At 46.4% G+C, this 24,669-nt stretch overlaps 2 protein-coding genes across 4 annotated transcripts in view; both read right to left on the bottom strand.

Moving 5' to 3' along the window:
• CNNM4 (cyclin and CBS domain divalent metal cation transport mediator 4) overlaps positions 1-24,669 on the bottom strand; it is a 117,240-nt gene that overhangs the window by 7,542 nt on the left and 85,029 nt on the right. The gene's annotated exons all lie outside the window — the stretch shown is intronic.
• CNNM3 (cyclin and CBS domain divalent metal cation transport mediator 3) overlaps positions 1-24,669 on the bottom strand; it is a 45,442-nt gene that overhangs the window by 7,542 nt on the left and 13,231 nt on the right. For both annotated transcript variants that reach the window (XR_015744641.1, XM_087938829.1), the window contains exons 2-7: positions 13,071-13,214; positions 8,756-8,908; positions 5,510-5,679; positions 2,792-2,888; positions 1,381-1,514; positions 306-441 (exon numbers count right to left, since the gene is read on the bottom strand). Coding sequence is in view for 1 of the 2 variants with exons in the window: in XM_087938829.1 (XP_087794955.1) it covers positions 306-441; positions 1,381-1,514; positions 2,792-2,888; positions 5,510-5,679; positions 8,756-8,908; positions 13,071-13,214 (834 nt within the window). In the remaining variant the exon portion in view is untranslated. The remainder of the gene's footprint in view (positions 1-305; positions 442-1,380; positions 1,515-2,791; positions 2,889-5,509; positions 5,680-8,755; positions 8,909-13,070; positions 13,215-24,669) is intronic.

Consider the following 24,669-nt stretch of genomic DNA (forward strand, 5'->3'; position numbering starts at 1 on the left):
GTTGTGAAATATTTCTTATCTGTGATTCTTGGCAGCCTCGCACAGTTTTGGCCAGGCTTGTGCTTATCAAAGTTAATTAGTTTGCAGCAGCCTTTTAACCAGGGATTCGTAAGACTCGTTCAAAGGTTTCCGTTCCCTTTGGTTATTGTTTGTCTTATTGGAAAAGGGTTTGGGTCAGAACAGCCGAAGGAGACTGCGAGCTCTTGGGGACCAAGGCTTCTGAAGGGAACTCAAGGGGGCTGCCCAGAACCGAAATAATCAGGGGACGGTCCCAACCGCTCGCCCCGGACGTGGAAGGGGCTTACCTGTTGCCGCATTTTTGTCATTCAGGAGCTTGGTCTGGCTGCTAGGGATGATTTTCAGATCGACAGCCTCGGGGGATTGGGGCGAGTTCTGTATCCTCGAGGCCATGAGGGCATTGAGATACTGCAAACGGGTGACCTTCGCAGGGCAGAAGATGGATGGAACAGTGTTAATCATAATAATCGACGCTATTGCTCCCGCAACATGCTACAACTCTTCCAAATGCAAAACACAAGCAGTGGACTTTCTTTTTCAGTTTCCCAGCACCAAGCAGCTTTAGTACAGAACAGCTGAGCTAAGCCACGCCCAGGCTCCTTGCTGTCTCCTCCTTGCTCACACAGCAAATTCTGCTTCAGTTTCCAAACAGCCCTCAACTCTCTCACACACTGACAGGACGCTAGCCAGATGAATATTGATGGATGCTGGTAGGTAGAGGCAGAATTTTTTCCTCCTTATTTTCCTCCCCAAAAACTAGAACCGTAAAGCCTACAAGCCTGAAATTTGGCACGTAGGTTCCTCTTGGCTTCTAGGGGCTCACTAAGAAAGGATTTTTCGAAATGACCCTCAGAGCATTTAGAGTATTTCCTATATTATTATTATTAACACGCTCTGATGCTAAGGAGTTCTACTCCCCCTCCCCACCTGAAAAGAAATCTCTTCCAAATGCAAAACACAAGCAGAGGAGTTTCAGTTTCAGTTTCCATTTTAGTTTCACAGCAGCAAGCAGCTTTAGTACAGAACAGCTGAGCTAAGCCACACCCAGGCTCCTTACTGTCTCCTCCTTGCTCACACAGCAAATACTCTTCCAGTTTTCAAACAGCCCTCAACTCTCACACACACTGACAGGACGCTAGCCAGATGAATACCGATGGATGTTGGTAGACAAGAGGCAGAATTCCCCCCCAGTCCTTATTTTCCTCCCCCCCAAAAACTAAGCCCCACCACATAGTTTTGTAGCGAAGCACGGCTATCCAGCTAGTTTTCAAATAAATAAATACATTTCTGCCGAGCCGTCCCCAACTTTCAACGTCTCCCCGCTCCCAGCCTCTAACCTGGCAAACCGCGGAAGGCGCTCACCTTGATGAACTGCAGGTCGGTGAGGGCCCGAACGGTGTAGTCAGGGCAATATGCCGAATAATTGGTGGGGTCTGTGCCGTCAACCTGTTGTTCGCGACGATTCATCCGTAAAGTGGACACTGGGGACTGGTGGACTGCCGAGAAGGAAAAAGCAACGCTGGGTGTGACGATCCGGGGCGTGACACAAAAATAACCGGGTCGCAAAAAATAGAATGCCTCCCACTTGGTCCCCAATGTCCAATTATCCTCGGCTGGAAATCAAACTCTTAAAGAAAACAGTTTACGAAGGGAGTAAATGCCGTCTGCACCCAAAGTAAAGTTAATTTGAAATTTAAAAAAAACCCAAACACAAACCACCCTGAAGGGATTACTACGCTTGCAGACTTCTACCAGATAATGCAGCCATCCCAGTTGGGGAGGAAACCAAACTACAGATAAATAAGCTCAGACAACAATAAAACACACTTTGCTTCAAGCACTGGGCCATGCGCACTTTGTCCTTTTAAACAGTCCTCCCAGCTGCAGCCCATGAAGGGGATCAGGGCCCCTTCCTCCCCCATAGACCACGCCATTCATGTTTCTCCCTTATCCTCTCCTCCCTGCGTGCCCTAGGATGGAGAGGGGATGAGCCAGCCAGCCTCTGCCCTTCCCCAGTTTCCTCCACAACCTCCGGAGCCACACTCCCACTTCCTGTCGGCTGTTCCTCCCCTCCCTCGGAGTCAGACTCCAACAGAGGCATGACACTGGGGGAGGCTTGGGAATAAGATATCAAAGCCATTAACTTTGTTTTCTTTTTCTTTAAACTTTTCTTCTCACGGAAACCAGCCCACAGTTCCGAAGGTATTAAAGTTGCCTTGGCTAAAAAGTAAAAAGACCCAGGCCCACCCTCTCTTCACCCTTAGGGCATGCAGGGAGGAATGGAGAAGGGAGCAACGTGAGTTGCGTGGCTTACAGAGGAGGAAAGGGCCCTGATTCCCTTCATTTAACTGCAGCTGGGAACACAGTGTATAAAAAGAGGAAACTGCGCACAGCAAGTTGTTGGAAGCAAATGTAAATTTATCTTGCGCCGTCGTGGCTTATCCGTGTTCCTGGCATCTTCCCAACTGTGTGTGTTTTGCCGTGATTTCAAGTCTGGAATTCCTGCTCCTGCCCTGCCAAACTAATTACTTCAGGTTGGTCGGTTTGGATTTTAAGTTACAGTTTGCGTGTCCCTTGTTTTGGACTGAATTTTCTACGGTTGAAGGCTGTTCCTGGGAGAGTTTTTCTCCAGCCTGAAGGTAACTTGGACACTGGGGGCAAAGTTGGAGATAATAAAGGGACTCTCCTTGCTTATTTGACTGTGTTGCCCTTGTGCCACGCCCCTTTGGGTCACCCCAGGGCCGCTCACCTCAAGACGGAGCGAAGGACTCACCTGACGAAGGAGCGGTAAGTGCGGACACACCGTAATAAGTGAAGGCGCCGTTTTCAAATTTCAGTCCTTCCTTCCCAATCTCAACTTCCACCCTGCCCTGGCAGAGGAAGCAAAAAGGCAACATGAGCCTCTGACCTGGGAGTGTTTTTTGTGTGCGCGTTGTGCGTGGAGAAGCAACAGTATGAATTTCCAAGCTTCCCAAAGCCCGGGATTGCGGTTGCTCTCTTTAACTTCTCCTATAGAAAAAAGGCTGCTTCCCCCACCCCTTAATTCTTCCTTTCCCTGTTTAGGGGTCACCCCAAATACATGCTCCACAAAGACCCACACACAGCAATCATACATCTGCCTTTTTTTTGCCTTTTTTTTTCCCCCAGATACCAAAACCCATTTTTCATCAGAGCCAATGATGATAAACTCTGCCCTCTGCTCGTTTTAAAGTGCAAATGGTGGAAAATAAGAGAGCCATCCTAAAGAAAGGATGCCAAAGGAGGGACCAGATGAAATTGTAAATGACCAAACTTAAAAACAACGTTCAAATTATGTTAAATAATTAAAACGGAATTGTTCTGCGGCGAATTAACCGTGGGAAGCTGGCTGGGGCGAGGCGTGGCGCCGTGGCCTCTCGCCTCACAATGGGGGAGGCTGTGAGTTCGATCCTTGGTAGAGGCAGATATTTCACTCTCTCTCTGGGCACAATGGGAATATACCTGCTGAACAAAACTCCGCATTGGCAACAGAAAAGGTATCCGGCCAGTAAAACACTCTGCTAGCTCAGTTGCCCAGGCTCCACGCCCCCCCCCGCAAGGGATTATGGGATCATTAAAAGAGTTGGCTGTGGCGAGTTATCATAGACTCTCTTGTGGAGGACGTAGCAGAACCTAATCCTCCTTTCTCAGCAATCCAGCCTCCTCGTGGCCTGACATCTCACCTCTTTTCCATATCTACTCCCAGATGGCATTAGGACTCACTACTCATCCCAGAGAGATTGCAATGCCATTGGCTCCCCCCTCCTCCTCCTCAATGGAGTGGCCGAAGAGCAAGGGCTAGCAGCATTTCAGGCCTTTGATTCAGGAGATGGGGAGTCCTGTGCATCAGAAAGGACATGCGAGCCAAAGGCACAATGGACTGGACCATTTTGAATTCCGGGGGTAAGAAGCGATGCCGCAGGAGGCATCCTTTTTATTTGACCACTGAGCAAAATTAAAGTCTTGGAAATTAAGACCTACTAAGTGCTAAGTTGCAGGTCTTCCAGTTGCAATAGGATTTATGGAAGGATTGAAAGTGGTTGGTTCCATGCCTCCCCATTTATAGACAGTGGTGCATTCCCCCCTCATATAGCAATAGCTATATGACTTATATACCACTTCACAGTGCTTTTCAGCCCTCTCTAAGCGGTCTACAGAGTCAGCCTCTTGCTCCCAACAATCTGGGATCTCATTTTACCCACCTCGGAAGGACGGGAGGCTGAGTCAACTTTGAGCCTGGTGGGATTCGATCTGCCCAATTGCAGTAAAAGTAGCTTGCAGTACTGCACTCTAACCACTGCGCTACTGATGCTCAAATACACACACACACACATACACACACATATGTGTGTGTGTGTGTTTTTTCTGAGGTTTTCGTGGGTATTGTATGTGGATCTTTGGTTATTCGGGTTTTCTCCCGCGTAAAATTGGAAGTATCTAGACAACGTTTCAATGAAGTCTCATTCATCATCTTCAGGCTTGTGTCTTTGGCTTCGAGAAGCACAAAGCCGAAGACACAAGCCTGAAGATGATGAATGAGACTTCATCAAAACGTTGCCTAGATACTTCCAATTTTACACAGGAGAAAACCTGAATAACCAAAGATCCACATATACATACATACATACATACATACATAATACATATACACACACACACACTCTCTCTCTCTCTCCATGTAATACCTTCCAGTATGGCTGGCTGGCTGTTGGCTGGCTGGGGAATTCTGGGAGTTGAAGTCCACAAGTCTTAAAGTTACCAGATCCCTGCCCTACCTCAACATACGGTCGCAATTTACACAGGTTTAAGCACCCGGCGGACCAGATATGCCCCACGGGCCTTGAGTTGGACACCCCTGCTCTACTGGGGAGGACTCCTCACTCCATGTGACCGTCTGCTCCTCCTGGGCTGGGTCTGGAGGCCAAAGTCTGCCTTGTTGCGTTGTTTGATAGACCTTTGCCTTGTTTCTGAGAAGTTGCTTTAGCCTCCAACCCGGTTCTTGAACCAGGGCCTCCATCCTCTCTCAAGGTCCTCCCTGCGTGCCCCTAGACCCGTGATGGTGAACCTATGACACACATGCCACAGGTGGCACGCAGAGCCATTTGTACGGGCATGCAAACCCCAAGCAAACTTACCTGCACTGCGCATGCTTCCCAGCTGATTTTTGGCCCGTTTGAGGCCTTCTTCGGCCTCTCAGAGGCTCGAGGGAAGCCTCTGCAGCCTTTGGAGGCCGAAAAAAAGGCCCGTTTCGTCATTTCCTGTATTTCCAAAAATACCGAAAGTGATGAAACGGGCCCCAAATCAGCTGGGAGGTGTGTGTGCATGCACAGTGCCAGTAAGGGGTCGGCGTGGGGGAATCGCGCACACGTGTACAATGTGGGTGCGCATTGCCTTCTGAGAGCTGGCAGGCGAGCGCAATTTTTGGCACGGGAGCCGCAAAAGGTTAGCCACCACTGCCCTAAACGTATCATACCTGCAGGATGAGCACAAAGTAATTGACCGGCTGGTTGCGCTGATACAGGTAATGTTCAGCAGCCAAGCGGTTGCAGTCGTCAAATTTCACTTCTTGGTTGACGCTGGGATGCTGTAGCAGATGCAGGAGGACCTTCTCCGAGATCCGGCCTGGGCTGAAGAGATCCACCTCTGGAGGAGAAAGGGAGGAGGGTGAGCGGCAGCAGGAGAGGCAGAAAACACGGTGGCATCGTATTTTGGGGGGAAAAACTGCACACAGCCCAAAAAGCCAATGCAATCCTAAATTGCATTAATAGAGGGATACAACTGAGGCCAAGTGAGGTACTAATACCGCTCTATAAACCCTTAGTAAAACCACATCTAGAGTACTGTATCCAGTTTTGGTCACATTATAAAAAAGATGTTGAGGCTCTAGAAAAAGTACAGAGAAGAGCAACCAGGATGATGAGGGGACTGGAGGATGAAACATACGATGAACGGTTGCAGGAACTGGGCCTGGCTAGTCTAGGGAAGAGAAGGATCAGGGGAGACAGGAGAGCATCTTCCAATATTTGAGGGGCTGCAACAGAGAGGAGGGAGGGGGTCAGGCTATTCTCCAAAGCGCCTGTAGGCCAGACAAGGAATAATGGATGGAAACTGAACAAGGAGAGATTCAACCTGGAAATAAGGAGGAATTTTCTGAGAGTGAGAACAATCCACCAACGGAACAGAAGTTGCCCTCGGAAGTTGTGGAAACTTCATCACTGGAGGCTTTCGAGAAGACACTAGACTTGCCATCTGTCAGAAACGATGTAGGGTTTCCCACTTGGGCAGGGGGTTGGACTAGATGACCTACAAGGTCCCTTTCAACTCTGATTATCTGTTTGATCTGTTTGTTTGACACCTGGGTAACTTTATAGAATTCTTTTTTTTGCCCAAGTGGGATTGGACACACAAGCTATTTGTCTTCAGTGCACAAACTCTCAGTGCGCATATAAGCAACAAGGGATAAATCGCGACCATAGTCATCATAAATACATTCATCAGGAATCAATAGGATACGACACTCAATGATAGTCGCAGGATACTAAATAAGCAACATCAATTGTACTGGGAAACTAAATAAAACAATACACAAATTTTACATTCCTTTATGCCAATTTGGAGGGATTTTGTAACAACAGTTGAACCAACAGTTGGGTTGGCAATGAATGTTGAAGATATCAAAGTGAAATGATGTGAACGTTGACAGCAAAACAGATTATTAACACTGTTTTATGCGTGTGAAGAGTTCTTTAACTGACTACAAAAAACATGGGTCTTTTTCCCTTTTGAATCATATCATTAGTTCATTTGTTATATTTATATTTTATCTCTAGAACATGGGAGATGTTCCAGATAGAGAAAATAGACTTGCAATCAAAAGACGTATTTGACATCAGAAACACGAAGATAGGGCTCCAATTATTAAGTGGTTTGCAGAATTTATTAAAATGTGGATTATGAGGGACTGCAATTAATCATTACGGTATTTACTGGTGTATTTATGTCTCTAAATATTATGTCACGAATGAAGGCGAATACACACACACACACGTCCCAGAATAATGTTGCAGGATCCAATCTGGGTCACCAGAATGAGTGTTTTGGGCTATTTTATTTATTTATTCTGTTTGCCACCAGCTTATCGGGTACTTAAGAGCCGAGGACTTGGCAGTACAAGGAAACAACAGCCAACAATTTAGTAAATCAACAGCTAAAAAGCCACACAGAAGGAGGCACATAAATACTATGCATAAAACATCCCAAGTAGACACAGGGTGGTAGAGAGAAAGTTCCTTGTCGATCGGTTCTAGCACGAGTCTAAAACCTTGAAAGAATAAATTTCTGATCCCAGGGACCGACCCTGATTGGATCCTGTAAATATTATGTCTTGGGCTTTTTCCAGCTTTTTTTTTTGTTTAAATTTCATTTATTCTTTTATGCATTCATTTTTTAATCTGCATGGATGCTCAAATTTAGAGGGGATGTGGGGTGGAACTGGTGGTAGACAGGTTTCTTCCCTGGCTAAAGAGCTGAAGAAGCTTCTTGGATGAGAAGTGAAACGTCCTCAAAGAAAAAAAAAACAGAAAGTCCAGTTGCCTCGTGAAAAAAAGCCCCTTTGGGTTCCTTGGCTAAACCAACTCCACTCAGTAAGTAAAAATAAATATATTTCAGATATTGGGGTGTGTAGTTTGACTGGGCTGGCTATTCATCGTTGGCTCCTCTGCTGCCCTCCCGTGATTCATCTTATGCTTAGAAATTAAAATACTGCAGCAAATAAATTGAATTTAAGAGAACAATCTTGTGCTAGAGATTCTTGATACCCCAAAAACATGACCATCCTACCTACGGGAGCCTAAGGGAGGTCCTTTTCCTTTTTTACAGTTCAAGATTAAACAGCACAAAATGTTGCTAGTCCTCTACAGGATCTTTTCTATTTTTTCTCAGGTGGCCCCAGTTAAAAACAAAAAACAAAAGAAAGAAATAGAAAAGATAAGCTGGGGTTGGACTAGAAGACCTTCAAGATCCCTTCCAATTCTAAAAGTCAGTTTGGCCTTGTGGTTAAAGGCAAGTGAGAGACCATGAGTTCAAGTCCTGCCTTTGCCATAGAAGCCAGTTGGGGTGATTTGGGGCCAGGCCTTCTCTCTCTTAGCTCAACCCACCTCACAGGGTTGTTGTTCTGAGGAGAAAGTTGTGTTGAGAGTCTGTTGCCTGGAGTTATTTTGAGGATGTTTGTTACCCTCTTGATTATTTGTAAAAATAATAAAGGCGAAATACAAATAAATAAGGGATGTGGTTGGCTAAGTGGCTAAGACGCTGAGCTTGTCAATGAGAAAGGTTGGCAGTTCGGCGGTTTGAATCCCTAGTGCTGAGTCACGGAGTGAGCTCCCGTTAACTTGTCCCAGCTTCTGCCAACCTAGCAGTTCGAAAGCATGTAAAAAAATGCGAGTAGAAAAACAGGGACCCCTTGGGTGGGAAGGGAACAGCGTTCCGGGCGCCTTCAAAGGAGTTTAGTCCTGCCGGCCACAAGACCACGGAGACGTCTTCGGACAGCGCTGGCTCTTCGGCTTTGTAACGGAGATGAGCAGCGCCCCCTAGAGCCAGAAACGAGTAGCATGGATGCGCAAGGAGGAGAACGTTTACCATTTTTACCTCACAAATAAAATAAAATAAAATAAAATAACCACGGTTCCACAATAGGCCAACGTTTCTCCCCTGGCCTTACCTCTAGATAAGAAGCGCTGGGTAGCTAGGAGTAGCTGAGGGGAGATTTTCACCTTGTACTCGTTGTCGGAAACTTTGAACAAGGAGAAATCTTCTTTCCGGCGGTCCATCAGGCTTCCAAGCGGAGCCGGCTTCTTCTTCAATCGGTTCTCCCCTGGAGTTTGGAGGAGGAGGAGGAGGAAAAGGAGGAGGAGGAGGAGGAAGAGGAGGAGGAGGAGGAGAAGGAGGCGGCAAAGAGACAGCAAGAAGAATCAAACTGCACAAACGGTTGTGGACCAAGATCTTGCACAACTCTGGGCCAACACAGAACATCGTTCTGGGTGCAGGCTTCAATTTTGCATCCTGGTGTCATTTTAAGTCCCCACGGCTGCAAGATTCCAGCCCTCATGGCCTTAAACTTCTCCAAGGGACCCCAAGGAAGGAATCTCAAAGGCCAAAACTCCAGGCGTGGTGGGTGCTTCATCACTGAGGGGTTTTTTTTAAACAACTATTTTGTCTGAAATGGTATCAGGTCTCCTGAGCGGGGGTTTGCTTTTACAGACATTGAGTGAGGAGGGGGAAAAATACTTCTTTCTTTCTTTCATTTAGTAAGCTACAACACTTGGAAGGAGTCAAGAAAAAAACAAAGGGAGAAGATTCGCAGCTCAGGATTGACCTGTGGGGTCCTTGGGGTCTTCTCTGGGTTTGGTGGGTTTCTCGCAAACTATCCCAAAGGTGTTTTGGTTTTTTTTCCTTTCAAGAAGCAACTGGACTTTCTTGGTCTTCCTTGAAAACGTTTCGCTTCTCATCCAAGAAGCTTCCTCGGTTCTGAAGAAAATGTCTTCCAGGAAACACCAAGAAAGCCCAGGTGCCTTTTGAAAAAAGCACCTTTGGGTCAACCATGACCTGGATGACTGGGGATCTCTGTAGACAACTACCCAAACTAGGTAGCATCATCAGTGCTAGTGATGTACTAGGACTGATAATGTTACCTAGTTTGGGTAATGAAACGTCTCCAAGAAAACTAACCAAGTTCAGAGAGCACCAAGGACCCCACAGTCCTCCTCCTCTTCCTCCTCCTCCTTTTTATCCTGATAATGTTACCTAGTTTGGTGATGAAACGTCTGCAAGAAAACCAACCAAGTTCAGAGAGCACCAAGGACCCCACAGTCCTCCTCCTCCTTTTTATCCTGATAATGTTACCTAGTTTGGTGATGAAATGTCTGCAAGAAAACCAACCAAGTTCAGAGAGTACCAAGGACCCCACAGTCCTCCTCCTTTTCCTCCTCCTCCTCCTCTTTAGCCTCATAATGTTACCTAGTTGGGTAATGAAACGTCTGCAAGAAAACCACCGAGCTCAGAGTGCTCAGAGTCAAGAAACAATTATATGGACTCTGAGGGAGATATGCATTACCTGCCCTAATAAACATTATGAACAGTGCTTTTCAGCTCACTTTAAGGATGTTCTGCTAACTCCGGTGAACATACGATTAAGCTCCAGAGAAATATTTCCTTTTATACTTTACTACATTTTGACAAAAGATAATACATTTTTAAAAGCCCGAAATGTTTCCAACTTCCCTCTCAAAACATTCCCAATAATTCCCACAATCTTCCTGCCATCAGGGGAGGGACAGAAGAGTCCTGAAGCCCCAAACATCTACAGGCCATGTTCGTTTCTTGACCTTTGCTGCAGAAATGGAAGCTTTTGTGGGCTTTGTAAGTAGAATTAATCTCCTGTCCTCAATGCTTGGGTGTGCTAAACCGGGAAATAAACATGACAGAAATTGGGGAGGAAAGCTTGAAACGGAAGCTTAGTGTGAAGACGGCTTGCTAAACCCTTGAAATAACTCGATTGTTTTCCTGAACCGCATCGGTTTTAAAATGGGTGGACTTCCAACTCTCAACATCGGTTGACGGTCACATCTGTGCGACCAGGTGGGATGCTGCCGGTTTAACAACGGGTTCGGTGAGCGAGCAGCGCTGAAATTGGAGCATTTAGAACAAGGGTCTCCAAACTTGGCATGTTTAAGACTTGTGGATTTCAACTCCCAGAATTTTAACTAACATGGCTGGCACTAACGTGACTGGAGGAGGAATTCTGGGAGTTGAAGTCCACAAGTCTTAAAGCTGACAAGGTTGGAGGCCCCTGTCCTAATCGAAGAGAATAATTGTAGCTCAGAGTTGAACCAGTGGGGGGTCTTTGATGTTCTCTGAGCTTTGGTGGTTTTCTTGCAGATGTTTCATTACCCAACTAGGTAATATCATCAGTGCTAGAAGGGAGCAGGGTTTAGTCTGTGAGTTGGGATTGGTCTACTGCAAAGGTCTCCAAACTTGGCAAGTTTAAGACTTGTGGACTTCAACTCCCAGAATTTCTAAGCTAACGTGACTGGAGGAGGAATTCTGGGAGTTGAAGTCCACGAGTCTTAAAGCTGCCAAGTTTGGAGAGCTCTGGTGGGACCCAGAAGAAGGGCCTTCTCTGTGGTGGCTCCTCCCTCTAGAACATCATCCTCCCCAGAGATTAGAATTAATACTCATTAATACTCTTCCGGAAGGCACTGAGGACCTGGATCTGCCAGTAGGCCTGGGGAACCGAGAGCAGGATGGAGCCCACCAAATGGCTTGTGTGAGGTGCCTGTCGCCAGGGCGTGCAGTGGCGGTGGGTTGTTTTATTACATTATTTTATTAATTTAATATATGATTCTCTCTGGTTAGTTTTATCGGTTTTCATATGAGGTTTTGATATCCTTGTCAGCCGCCTCGAGTCACCATGGGCGAATAGGCAATACAAATTTCCTAGATAAATGAATAAGCTCCCAGAATTCCCCTAATTCCGGCATGCTGGAATTGATGTGCACACATAGCAATAGCCCTTAGACTTATATACAGCTTTATAGTACTTTACAGCCCCTCTTCTAAGCAGTTTGCAGAGTCAGCCTCTTGCCCCCAACAATCCGGGTCCTCATTTTACCCACCTCGGAAGGATGGAAGGCTGAGTCAACCTTGAGCCCGTCAGGATCGAACTTCCTGGCTGTGGGCAGAGTTAGTCTGCAGTAGAGCATTCTAACTACTGCGCCACTGTGGCTCACACTATGATGCTGGTCCTCCTCTCTCCAAGTTGATAGGAGCTTCATCAATGTTAGCATTGCACATTTTATAGCTCCCTTATTAGGTGGGTGGTTCCTTCCTTCCTTCCTTCCTTCCTTCCTTCCTTCCTTCCTTCCTTCCCTCCTTCCTTCCTTCCTTCCCTCCCTCCCTCCCTCCCCTTCCCAAGCAATAGCCTTCAGCCTCTTGCACCTAACAATCTGGGTCCTCATTTTACTGACTTCGGAGGGACGGAAGGCTGAGTCAATCTTGAGCTGGTCAGGATCGAACTTCCTAGCTGTGGGCAGAGTTAGTCTGCAGTACAGCATTCTAACTACTGCACCACTGTGGCTCATACTATGAAGCTGGTTCTCCAAGTGAATAGAAGCTTCATCAATATTAGCACTGCACGTTTTATAGCTCCCTTATTAGGTGGGTGGTTCCTTCTCATTTCTCCTTCCTTCCTTCCTTCCTTCCTTCCTTCCTTCCTTCCTTCCTTCCTTCCTTCCTTCCTTCCTTCCTTCCTTTCCTTCCCTCCCCTTCCCAAGCAATAGCCTTCAGCCTCTTGCACCTAACAATCTGGGTCCTCATTTTACTGACTTCGGAGGGACGGAAGGCTGAGTCAATCTTGAGCTGGTCAGGATCGAACTTCCTGGGTATGGGCAGAGTTAGTCTGCAGTACAGCATTCTAACCACTGCACCACTTTGGCTCATACTATGAAGCTGGTTCTCCAAGTGAATAGAAGCTTTATCAACGTTAGCATTGCACATTTTATCGCTCCCTTATCAGATGCTTGCTTGCTTCCGTCCCTTCCCTACCTTACCTTACCCTACCCTTCCCCTTTCTAAGCGGTTTACAGAGTCAGCCTATTGTTCCCCCAACAATCTGGCTCCTCATTTGACCCACCTCGGAAGGAGGGAAGGCTGAGTCAACCTTGAGCCCGGTGGGATTTCAACTGCCCAAAAGTGCAGTCAGCTGGCAGTCAGCAGAAGCAGCCTGCAGTACCGCACTCTCACCACTGCGCCACTGAGGCTCATAAAGTCGCTCATGAAGCTTAAGAAGCACTGAGAGAACTGTATGCTGAGAAGTTGCTTTGTTCCCTCATTCTAGAACCTGCTCTCTGTGGGGCGGTGGGCTTCACGGCTCTAGAAGGTCATTCTAGCAACGCAAACTTGGCTGGGCTAAGGAAAACAAGGAGAGTCAGAAGAGAAGACGCCTTAAACAGGCCATACCTGTGTTGGAACCCACTTACTGTAGTCGTCTGACTCATCCATGATCTCCGACTTGATGATCTCTTCAATGACGTCTTCCAGGGTCACCAACCCCATGACTTCGTAGAATGGGTCCCCTTCGCCTTCGTTGTTCACCTTCTGCACAATAGCCATGTGGGATTTCCCTGGAAATAGAAAGAGAATATTTCTAGAGTTGGAAGGGACCACGGAGGACTTCTAGTCTAGCCCGCCGCTTAGACAGGAAACCCTACACCACCTTGGACAAATGGCTGACCCATCTCTCTTTTTTTTAAAAAAAAAACTTCCAATGTTGAAGCATTCACAACCTCCGGTGGCGAGTTGTTCCACTGATTAATTGTTCTCATTGTCAGGAAATTTCTCCCTAATTCCAGGTTGCTTCTCTCCTTGATTAGTTTCCATCCGTTGCTTCTTGTCTTGCCTTCTGATGCTTTGGAACAGGCGGTCTCCACAACCGTGGCAACTTTAAACCTGATGGACTTCGACTCCCAGAATTCCCCAACCTTGGCAACTTTAAGCCTGGAGGACTTCGACTCCCAGAATTCTGAGAGTTGAAACCCACCAGGCTTATATATAGTTGCCAAGGTTGGAGTTGCCTGCTTTGGAGAATAGCTTGACTCCCTCTTCTTTGTGGCAGCCCCTGAGAGATTGGAACACTGCTCTCATGTCCCCCCCAGTCCTTCTTTCCAGTAAACTAGACAAAACTCAATTCCTGAAACTGTTCTTTATATGTTCTTTATATGAAAGAGAAGGTTAAGCCTCCAAACACGGTGGAGAAGTCGAGAAATAAAAGAGCTGAGGCTGCCATGGTTCTCTACCCTGAGCAAGAGGACAGCAGCCAAGGCTTACCGGGAGGGGGGGGGGGCGCTCCTCAACCTTTCCAAAGCCCTGGATGTGGGGAAACTGTTGGGTGCAGGGCCACAATCACAGTGGAATCCATGGGACCCTCTGAGATTTGGATCTTGGCAAGCTCAGGTTGTTAAAGGCAAAGGTTCCCCTCGCACATCCGTGCTAGTCGTTTCTGGCTCTAGGGGGCGCTGCTCATCTCCATTACAAAGCCCAAGAGGCAGCGCTGTCCGAAGACGTCTCCGTGGTCATGTGACTGGCATGACTAAACGCCTTCGAAGGCGCACCAACGCTGTTCCCTTCCCACTTGCATTTTTTTTACGTGCTTTCGAACTGCTCGGTTGGCAGAAGCTGGGAGGAGGAACGGGAGCTCACTCCGTTACGCAGCGCTGGGGATTCGAACTGCCGACCTTTCTGATCGACAAGCTCAGCGTCTTAGCCACTGAGCCACTGCGTCCCATGAGGTTTTATATATGTATGTATATATGTCTGTGTGTGTGTGTGTGTGTGTGTGTGTGTGTGTGTGTGCATCTATCTGTATGTATGTATGTATATGATTATAACATCAGGTTGTTACTCCAAGTTTAATCCTAGCAAACCTGCTTAGTACAACTTCTGCCTATTAAACAAATCAGAATAGCGTCTTTTTCAACTAATACTTTTTATTAAAAGGCAGAAGCTTTTGTGAACGGCATCTCTCTTCTTCAGAAGGATTCAAGAATGTTTTGAATTGGATCTTGGTGTCTTTGTGCTCACGGATGTAGGAGTTATTGCTCTTATTGTCGGTACTTTAAACTGTGGTTACTTGCCTAGTAATTTATGCTGACGTGGTTGGGAAAGCTAAACGAATTTTCCCCAAGCCCTGGTAGCGGAGCTACTGCACCTGGGCTGCAAAGAACTGGAGAGCCACTAGGGGGCAATGAGATAGAAAATGCTGCCACCTGGTGGCACATTCGAGTTCTGCAGCCCAGAACTGATCCTGAGGTTGCTTTTGATTCTCTCACTCTTTGCACCTAGAAGAAAGGATTGTTTTGGGATTGGAGGGAAGGCGGGACGCAAATCTATGCACGAAGACCACTTACAGCCTGGAGACAAAACACAAAACAATTCCAATTATGGCAAACGTTCATCTCAAACCTTTGGGATGCTTTGCTTTGGCTTACTGAGTTGAGGCAGCTGATGGGCTGGCTGCCTTTGGCCAATGCTGAGCTGTTTGCTTTCATGATAATCCTCCCCTGGCTGGTTTTGAATGCCGACTTTGTTTACGAGCCGCCTTGCCCGCTGCCGTGCAGGAAGTGGGGCGCTGATGTTTCTTACATACAAATGAGCTCTTTAAAAGCACCTGATTTCACTCCTTTGGGCATCCCACTGCATGCTGCAAGACCCTATAGGACCTTGCAGAAAGCAAGAGAAACATCCATTCTCTTATGTTTCTTGAGTGTGTTGAGAAGTTAAGAGACGGAATAGAATAGAATAGAATAGGAATAGGAATAGGAGAGAAGAGAAGAGAAATAGAACAGAAGAATAGGAATAGGAATTATAAAGAAGAGAAGAGCAGAAATAGAAGAATAGGAATAGGAATAGGAGAGAAGGGAAGGGAAGAAAAGAATAGGAATTATAGAGAAGAGAAGAAATAGAATAGAATAGGAATAGGAGAGGAGAGAAGAGAAAAGAAGAGAAGAATAGGAATAGGAATTATGGAGAAGGGAAGAGAAGAGAAGGAATAGAAGAATAGAAACAGGAATTATAGAGAAGAGAAGAAATAGAATAGAATAGAGGAATAGGAATAGGAATAGGAGAGGAGAGGAGAGGAGAGGAGAGGAGAGGAGAGGAGAGAAGAGAAGAGAAGAGAAGAGAAGAGAAGAGAAGAGAAGAGAAGAGAAGAGAAGAGAAGAGAAGAAAGAAGAATAGGAATTATAGAGAAGAGAAGAAACAGAATAGAATAGAAGAATAGGAATAGGAATAGGAGAGGAGAGGAGAGCAGGAATAGAATAGAAGAATAGGAATAGGAATTATAGAGAAGAGAAGACATAGAAGAGAAGAGAATAGGAATGGGAATTATAGGAAAGAAGATAAGAGAACAGAATAGCTGGAGGGCACCTTGGAGGTCCTCTAGTCTAACCCCCTGCTCAGGCAGGAAGCCCTATACCATTTCAGACAAACTTGTTTTCTAATCTCTTCTTTAAAAACTTCCAGTGTTGGAGCATTCACAACTTCTGGAGGCAAATGGTTCCACTGATGAATCGTTTCTGACGGTGAGGAAATGTCTCCTTAGTTCTAGGTTGTTTCTCTCCTCTCCAAGGAGAGGCCCTTCCGGGCCTCAAAGTTTCGAGGCTTAGCCCAACGGCCTGGAATTTGCTCCGTGCACTAACCCTGGCGCCCTGCCCACCAAGCCGGCCCAGAGCCCGTTCCAAATATCCGCGGGAGGCTGTTTTGTTCTCAGGCACACACTCCAGGCTTCTTAAATTCCGAACGACGCCGCCCACGAGTGGCACGATGCACGCCTTTCCGCTCAGGCCAGAAGAGGGGAGCTAAGCAAAAGCGGGCAGTTGGCTTTCCGTCACTGAGCTCACTGCAGTGAGCTGGAAGGAACCCAAGGAGACCAGCTGAAGAAGCAAGGAGGAGCTGGCCAAGAGGTCGCTTGAGCTCCATCCGTGGGCCACAACCCATGAAAACCTTTCCTGCCTGCTCCCAATCAATTCTCAGTGTTTTTTTCCCCAAAAAAGTTGGCAACTTCTTCAGACGGGTCTTCAAACTTGACAGCTTCCAGACTTGTGGACTTCAACTCCCAGAATCCTTCCTCCAGTCGTGTTAGCTCAGGAATTCTGGGAGTTGAAGTCCACAAGTCTTATAGTTGCCAAGTTCTGGGAGTTGAAGGCCACAAGTCTTAAAAGTGGCCAAGTTTGAAGACCCTTGTCTTTAAGATGTGTGGGCCAACTCCCAGAATTCATGACGGCTGAGGAATTCCGGGACTTGGAAGTCCTCACATCTTGAAATGGCCAAGTTTGTAGAACCCTGAGTTAGAAGCAGAAGATGCAGAATACAGAGTAACGGGGTTGAAAGGGATCTTGGAGGTAGATCTTCAAGTCCAACCTTCAGGTCAAGCAAGAGACCCTATCCCAGGGGTCTTCAAACCTGGCAACTTTAAGACTTGTGGACTTCAACTCCCAGAATCCCTCCTCCAGTCGTGTTAGCTCAGGAATTCTGGGAATTGAAGTCCACAAGTCTTAAAATGGCTGACATTGAAGACCCCCATGCTAGTCCAGGGGTCTTCAAACTTGACAGCTTTAAGACTTGTGGACTTCAACTCCCAGAATCCCTCCTCCAGTCATGTTAGCTCAGGAATTCTGGGAATTGAAGTCCACAAGTCTTAAAATGGCTGACATTGAAGTCCCCCAGGCTAATCCAGGGGTCTTCAAACTTGACAGCTTTAAGACTTGTGGACTTCAACTCCCAGAATCCCTCCTCCAGTCGTGTTAGGTCAGGAATTCTGGGAATTGAAGTCCACAAGTCTTATAGTTGCCAAGTTTGGGGACCGTTGCCCTAGGCCATTTTGGACGAATGGATGTCCGATCTCTTCTTTCAAAACTTCCACGGCTTCTGGAGGCAAGTTGTTCCACTGACTAAGTGTTCTCACTGAAAAGGACATTTTTTAGTTCTAGGTTGGGTCTCTTTTGAAGCTTCCATCTGTTATTTCCGGTCTTGTCCTCAGGTGCTTTTGAGAACAGGCAACTGGAGAATTTGGACAGAGTCAGAGCATCTAAGGGAACTGCACAACTAATGGATATTTCAATGGAAAAGCAGGGGAAAGCCATATACCCTGGCACAGGTGACAGGTTTTAGCTTTCCAAGAACGCCAGCACTGCGAGATCAGAGGCGCAGAGCAATATCTAAGATGGTTTTTTAAAGCAAAAAGACCCTCGGGATAAAAGTATTTGCCCTGGTGCTTAGGGAAGAGAAAAATATAGTGGGCATTCCTAATTTGCTTTGGGCTTAAACATCCCATCACCTTCTCCAAATCCAGCAGTTAAAAGAATTTTCTGTATTTCCTGTATTTTCGCTGTGCTTCTCCGGGGCCTTCATGGAGATCCTGTTTGACATTATGGTCGAATTGTCAAGGGAAAGTCTTTACTTCGTCGCTGAACACAAGGCCACGTTTAACCACAAGCTAACCCTCTCCACATTTGGCAAAGAGTCCAAACGCACGCAGAGAACAGTTAACTTATGCTTCAGCACGCTCAGCCATGCTCAAAAACAACCCGTTCATCACAAGCCCCAAAGTGCTTCTTCTATTGCTCATTTTAACCCGACGCGAGAGAATTTGTTCCGAACTTTTAGAGAAGAGAAACTGAAGTGAAACCATCGTGGCTGGGAGGTTTTCCTACCGAGGGACTGTCATGCGATTAAAGAAAGAGAATTTCCTTTCAAAAGAAAATTGTAGAAAATAATTTTTTTCAAGGAGAGGAGATGTTATGCTAGTTAGATTGAATACCAAGAGGTGTCTTCTATTGCTTCACTCTCCCGGTGTCGTGTTCATTGCAGTAGCCTGAGGTCTCCCTGGATTTTTAAATTTCAAGAAAAGGAACTGGGGGCCTCCTTTCCTTGAGACAGCAGAGGGGGCAGCCAGACAGCCCCCCGAAACAAAACTGAAAGCAGAAGCTTCTAGTATGCCTTGAAGTACAAAAACACCCTTTTAAAACTTTTTTGAGAAGAGCGGAAAAAAAGAGTTTTCCAAGGGAAAGGAAACCTTTGGAGCAGCTCTTAAGGCCATGGGTGGAATAGCATTAGTTAACTGGATAAGCCACAGGTAAAGGTAAAGATTACCCCCGCTGGTCCCGTGAGGGTGAACACCTGTCAACTAAAAAGGCATTCCTTTGGTCTTTTTAGCTGCTGGAAAAAGGGAGTAGGGAAAAACAGTGCATTTCTTAAGTGCCTAGATAATCGCCCTGGCAGCCCAAAGTTGTCGGAGCGCAAGAATATTACAGGAGAGCGTGATCGATGACTCTTGGCTATGGATGTGTCCCATTGGAGGATATACACCCAGGGGGGCGGGGGAAGACCAGGGTCAAGGGGGAAATGAATGGTGTATTTTAGTATCAGCTGCACCCAGCTAACGCCAGCATGGCCACTTCTAATAAATCAATTTTAATTTCTCTGAGAGATGCGGCTATGATTTGAATGGGGCTGGATTTGTTGGGAGACAGAACCTATGGCACACGTGCGGGAAGTAGCACACACAGCCATCTCTAGTTCAGTTCCGCTGTGCATGCGTGTGCGCCTCCTGCGAGCCAGCTAATTTGGGGGTATCTGCCGTGCATGCGTGGGAGGGCAGGGCGCATGCGGAAGACCCACGTGCAGGGGGCGGGGGAGTGTGTCTGGGGGGACATGGGTGTATTGCATTATGGGTGCAGGCATGCGTGTGTGCTCTTGTGCACGCACTTTTGACACGCAACAAGGTTAGCCATCACTGTGCTAGTCGTTTCAAGCTCTAGGGGGCGCTGCTCCTCTCCGTTACAAAGCCGAAGAAGAGCCAGCGCTGACCGAAGACGTCTCCGTGGTCATGTGGCCGGCAGGACTAAACGCCTTTGAAGGCGCATAGAATGCTGTTCCCTTCCCACCAAAGGGGTCCCTATTTTTCTACTTGCATTTTTTACATGCTTTCCGTGATGACCCAGGGTGGGATACAAAATAAACACAGTCACAAAAAAACAGGTGAAGCCCCTTTTATTCCTTCACTTTGCTTCCAAGCTCCAAATATCCTTGACTGGAGACAAAAAACTCCCCCACAAGTAGTTACAAGAAGGAGGAAATGCCGTTTAAATTATAAAGAGTAAAAAACAACACAAACCAGGCAAGATAAGGGCTTGAAGATGTCCACAGATATCCGAACACACACTAGGAAGGACGCCAAACTCAGAGAGTAACAATAAACTAGAGATATTTCCACGCTTTGTTTCCAGCACGCGCCTGTACGCATCTCTGTCCTCTTATCCAGTTGACACAGCTGCAGCCTATGAAGAGGATCAAGGCCCTCTCCTCACCAGTAGACCACGTCCCTCCCTTATCCTCTCCTCCTTGCGTGCCCTAGGATGGAGAGGGGATGGGCCTGGGTCTTCCTCTGACTGCCCAGCCGGCCTCTGCCCAGCCTTCTCTACAACCTCTGGACCCACACTTCTACTCCCTGTCGGCTGTTCCTCCTCTCCCTCAGAGTCCGTCGCCACCAGGGGCATGACACTGCTAGGTTGGTAGAAGCTGGGACAAGGAACGGGAGCTCGCTCCGTGACACGGCGCTAGGGATTCGAACCGCTGAACTGCCAACCTTCCTGATCGACAATCTCAGCGTCTTAGCCTTTGAGCCACCACGTCCCTAAGCCATAGGTTAAGCGGGGATCAAATGTGCCGTGTGCGTGTACAGCCACATTCTTCCCACTCTCTCCGAACCAAGCTAAAATAAATATTGACATGTACAAACAGGCCTACGTGGACCCCTTGCTGGGTGGAAACCTCAGGTTTTTAATCCGATGCATTCCTATAAACCGTTTGACGAGCGCAGCCCGGCGAGGCAAACGCCATCTCTGCACACCCTGCGCACGGCTTGGACACAGAAAAACGTTGTGCGATTGTAGGGTACAGCCTTCCGTAACCAGCTGGAATCCAAGTGCCTGGAGCTTTCTAAATTCCAACAAGTGATGCCAAATACCCCGCCGCTGCCTTCCCTTCGACACGGCAGGCGGGCAGCCACTTCACACAGACACACGCAGACAGACAGACAGACTCACAAAGAGGTTTCTTTGGTTTGGCTGTGGGGATGAATTGGAGCAAAAGCCCGTTAATTCCTGCCAGGTGTCGGGTGCGCAGTCTCTGGGTTATGAGGTCAATCAAAGAAAAGGGTGGTTTTTGGGGGGGGCCAGGGAGAGGGAAGAATTCAATGTAGAGAAAAGTAAAGTCTTACACTTAGGCAAGAAAACCCAAAACGACACCTATAGACTGGGTGAAACCAGGCTTAGCAGCAGGAACTGTGAGAGGGATCTTGGAGTCTTAGTGGACAACCAGCTAAATGGGAGCCAGCTGTGTGCAGCAACAGCCCAAAAAGCCAATGCAATCCTAAATTGCATTAACAGAGAGATACAATTGAGATCAAGGGAGGCGCTAATACCACTCTGTAAGGCAAAGGTCTTCAAACTTGGCAAGTTTAAGACTTGTGGACTTCCAACTCCCAGAATTCCTGAGCTAACACAACTGGAGGAGGAATTCTGGGTGTCCACAAGTCTTAAAGCTGTCAAGTTTGGAGACCCCCTGCTATAAAGCCTTAGTAAGACCACACCAACATTCAGTTTTGGTCACCAGGCTATTAAAAAGATGTTGAGACTCTAGAAAAAGTGCAGAGAAGAGCAACCAGGATAAGGACTGGCGGAGGACTGGCCAGAGAGGACTGGCGGCTAAAACATCTGAAGAATGGTTGCAGGAACTGGGCCTGGCTAGTCTAAGGAAGAGAAGGACCAGGGGAGACAGGAGAGCATCTTCCAATATTTGAGGGGCTGCCACAGAGAGGAGGAAGGGGGTCAAGCTATTCTCCAAAGCACCTTTGAAGGCCAGACAAGGAATAATGGATGGAAACTGAACAAGGAGAGATTCAACCTGGAAATAAGGAGGACTTTTCTGTCAGTGAGAGAAATCAACCCATGGAACAGAAGTTGCCTTTGGAAGTTGTGGGAGCGCCATCCCTGCAGGCTTTCAAGAAGAGACTGGACCGCCATTGGTCAGAAACGGTGTACGGTCTCCTGCTTGGGCAGGGGGTTGGACTAGACGACCTACAAGGTCCCTTCCAGCTCTGTTAATCCGTACGAAAAGCACAAGATTCTTCGGGAGATTTAAACCTGGCCCTCTTAGAAGGAAGCGCAGGCGTGGCGAACTCAACCTGTGAATCGGTTGTTTTGTTCTGCAGGAGAGCAGCCAGATCCCCACAGCTATGCTGAGGTCATGGGTTGCAAGCATTTCAGGAGGTGGCTGGAGAAAACAAACACACACACACACACACACACACACACACACAGGGAGGGTGATGCAGGTTCTTTACTAATGCAGAATGATTTTTTTTTTCTCTGCCCCCAAAAAAACCCTACAGGAAATAAACGTAGAGTATTTATGAATTGAATTGCTTCAATTTCCAGGTGCAATTCCCGTCACAAGTCAAGGATCGATCTTACAATCCTCACCATCATCATCAGAATAGAGCTGGAAGGCACCTTGGAGGTCTTCTAGTCCACCCCCCTGCTCAAGCGGGAGATCCTATAACGATTCCAGACAAGTGGCTGTCCCGTCTCTTCTTAAAAGCCTCCAGGGATGAAGCACCCACATCTTTTACGAATGCACAACGGTTTGGTCCCTCCTGTGCTGTCCCTCCAACACGGAGGGAAACAGATCGTTTTGGGAATATCAAAAGAGCAGCTGAGTTTACCCCCATGGTTTATTTCATGGAAGTGGTGGGGGGGGAATAGAATAGAACAAATATTGGATGAAGAATAGAATAGAATGGAATGGAATGGAATGGAAGGGAAGAGAAGGAAGGAGAAGGAAGAAGAAGGGAAGAGAAGAGAAGAGAAGAGAAGAGAATGAAGAAGAGAAGAGAAGAGAAGAGAAGAATGGAAGAGAAGAGAAGAGAGAGAAGAGATGTTGGATGAAGAATAGAATAGAATAAATATTGGATGAAGAATAGAATAGAAATAGAATAGAATAAATATTGGATGAAGAATAGAATAGAATAGAATAGAATAGAATAGAATAGAATAGAACAAATATTGGATGAAGAATAGAATGGAATGGAATGGAATGGAAGGGAAGGGAAGGGAAGGGAAGGGAAGGGAAGAGAAGAGAAGAGAAGAGAAGAGAAGAGAAGAGAAGAGAAGAGAAGAGAAGAGAAGAGAAGAGAAGAGAAGAGATGTTGGATGAAGAATAGAATAGAATAAATATTGGATGAAGAATAGAATAGAAATAGAATAGAATAAATATTGGATGAAGAATAGAATAGAATAGAATAGAATAGAATAGAATAGAATAGAATAGAATAGAATAAATGTTGGATGAAGAATAAAATAAATACTGGGAATAGAATAGAATAGAATAAATATTGGATGAAGAATAGAATAGAATAAATGTTGGATGAAGAATAGAATAGAATAAATATTGGGAATAGAATAGAATAGAATAGAATAGAATAGAATAGAATAGAATAGAATAGAATAGAATAGAATAGAATAGATATTGGATGAAGAATAGAATAGAATAAATATTGGATGAAGAATAGAATAGAAATAGAATAGAATAGATATTGGATGAAGAATAGAATAGAATAAATATTGGATGAAGAATAGAATAGAAATAGAAATAGAATAGAATTCTTTATTGGCCAAGTGTGATTGGACAGACAAGGAATTTGTCTTGGTGCAAATGCTCTCAGTGTCCATAAAAGAAAAGATAGATGAGTCAAGAATCATAAGGCACAACACTTAATGATAGTCATAGGGTACAAATAAGCAATCAAATCATACCAGGAAACAGTCTATATAAATCATTAGGATACAAGCGACAAAGTTACAGTCATACAGTCACAAGTGGGAGGGGATGGATGATAAGGAGTGATGAGAAGAGTAATAGTAATGCAGACTTTGTAAATAGTTGGACAGTGTTGAGGGAATTATTTGTTTAGCAGAGTGATGGCATTCAGGGGAAAAAACTGTCCTTGTTGTTCTGGTGTGCAGGGCTCTATAGTGTCGTTTTGAGGGAAGGAGTTGAAACAGTTTATGTCCAGGATGTGAGGGGTCTCTAACTATTTTCACAGCCCTCTTTTTGACTCGTGCAGGATACAGATCCTCCGTGGAAGGCAGGTTGGTAGCAATCAAGGAGATTTAAACTAGCCAAGGAGAGAGGCAACCTGGAATTCAGGAGAAATTTCCTAACAGTGAGGACAATTAACCAGTGGAACAGCTTGCCACTAGAAGTTGCAGGTGCTCCAGTACTGGAGGTTTTTAAGAAGAGATTAGACAGTCACTTGTCTGAAATAGTCTTAGGTTCTCCTCCTTGAGCTGGACTAGAAGACCTCCAAGGTCCCTTCCAGCTATTCTCCTCCTCCTCCTCCTCCTCCTCCTCCTGTTAAAAGCTAGGCTGGGAAAACTGAAAACATTGGGGAAGAAGGCAGGGGCAAACACAGCTGGGCTATTGCCAGGAATGTTACACACACACACACACGGGTCTTTGTGGTGGTGGGGAATGTGTGTGTATATACACACTTCCCTAAACTTCATAGAGGTAAATAGCCTGAAATTATAATCAACGGTTGTGTTTACAAGTAATAAACAACCCAGAAGTCAACAGTTGGTCCAGAAGGCTTCCAGAATTTTCTTTTCATAGTAAGGGGGAGGGGAAGTGGGGGGTTGCTAGAAGACAAGGTTCTTCGCACACCTTGGGTGGAGGTGAGACTTTGTTTGGAAAGCCACGCAAACCAGACCTGACTTGTTTCCCCCCCCTCCCAAGCGTGCCAGCCACGGAGCTGAGGGTTTGTTCTTGGCTTCTGCGTCGAAAGTCTGCTTAAGACCATTTCCAGTTTAAATAAGACTTGTGGACGGGAGAAATGCTGAGCAGAGCCATTGGTTCCGGTCCGCTGCTCGTGGAGAATTGCAGCCTTTTGCAACCGCCACGACGACCGATGTTCGTTCCTGCAGAAGTCCAGCTTCTGGCTTGCAAAAAAATATTTTTTTT

Source organism: Pseudonaja textilis, chromosome 9 (assembly GCF_049901715.1).
Source record: "Pseudonaja textilis isolate UNSWEBS1 chromosome 9, rPseTex1.2, whole genome shotgun sequence".
NCBI lineage: Eukaryota > Metazoa > Chordata > Lepidosauria > Squamata > Elapidae > Pseudonaja > Pseudonaja textilis.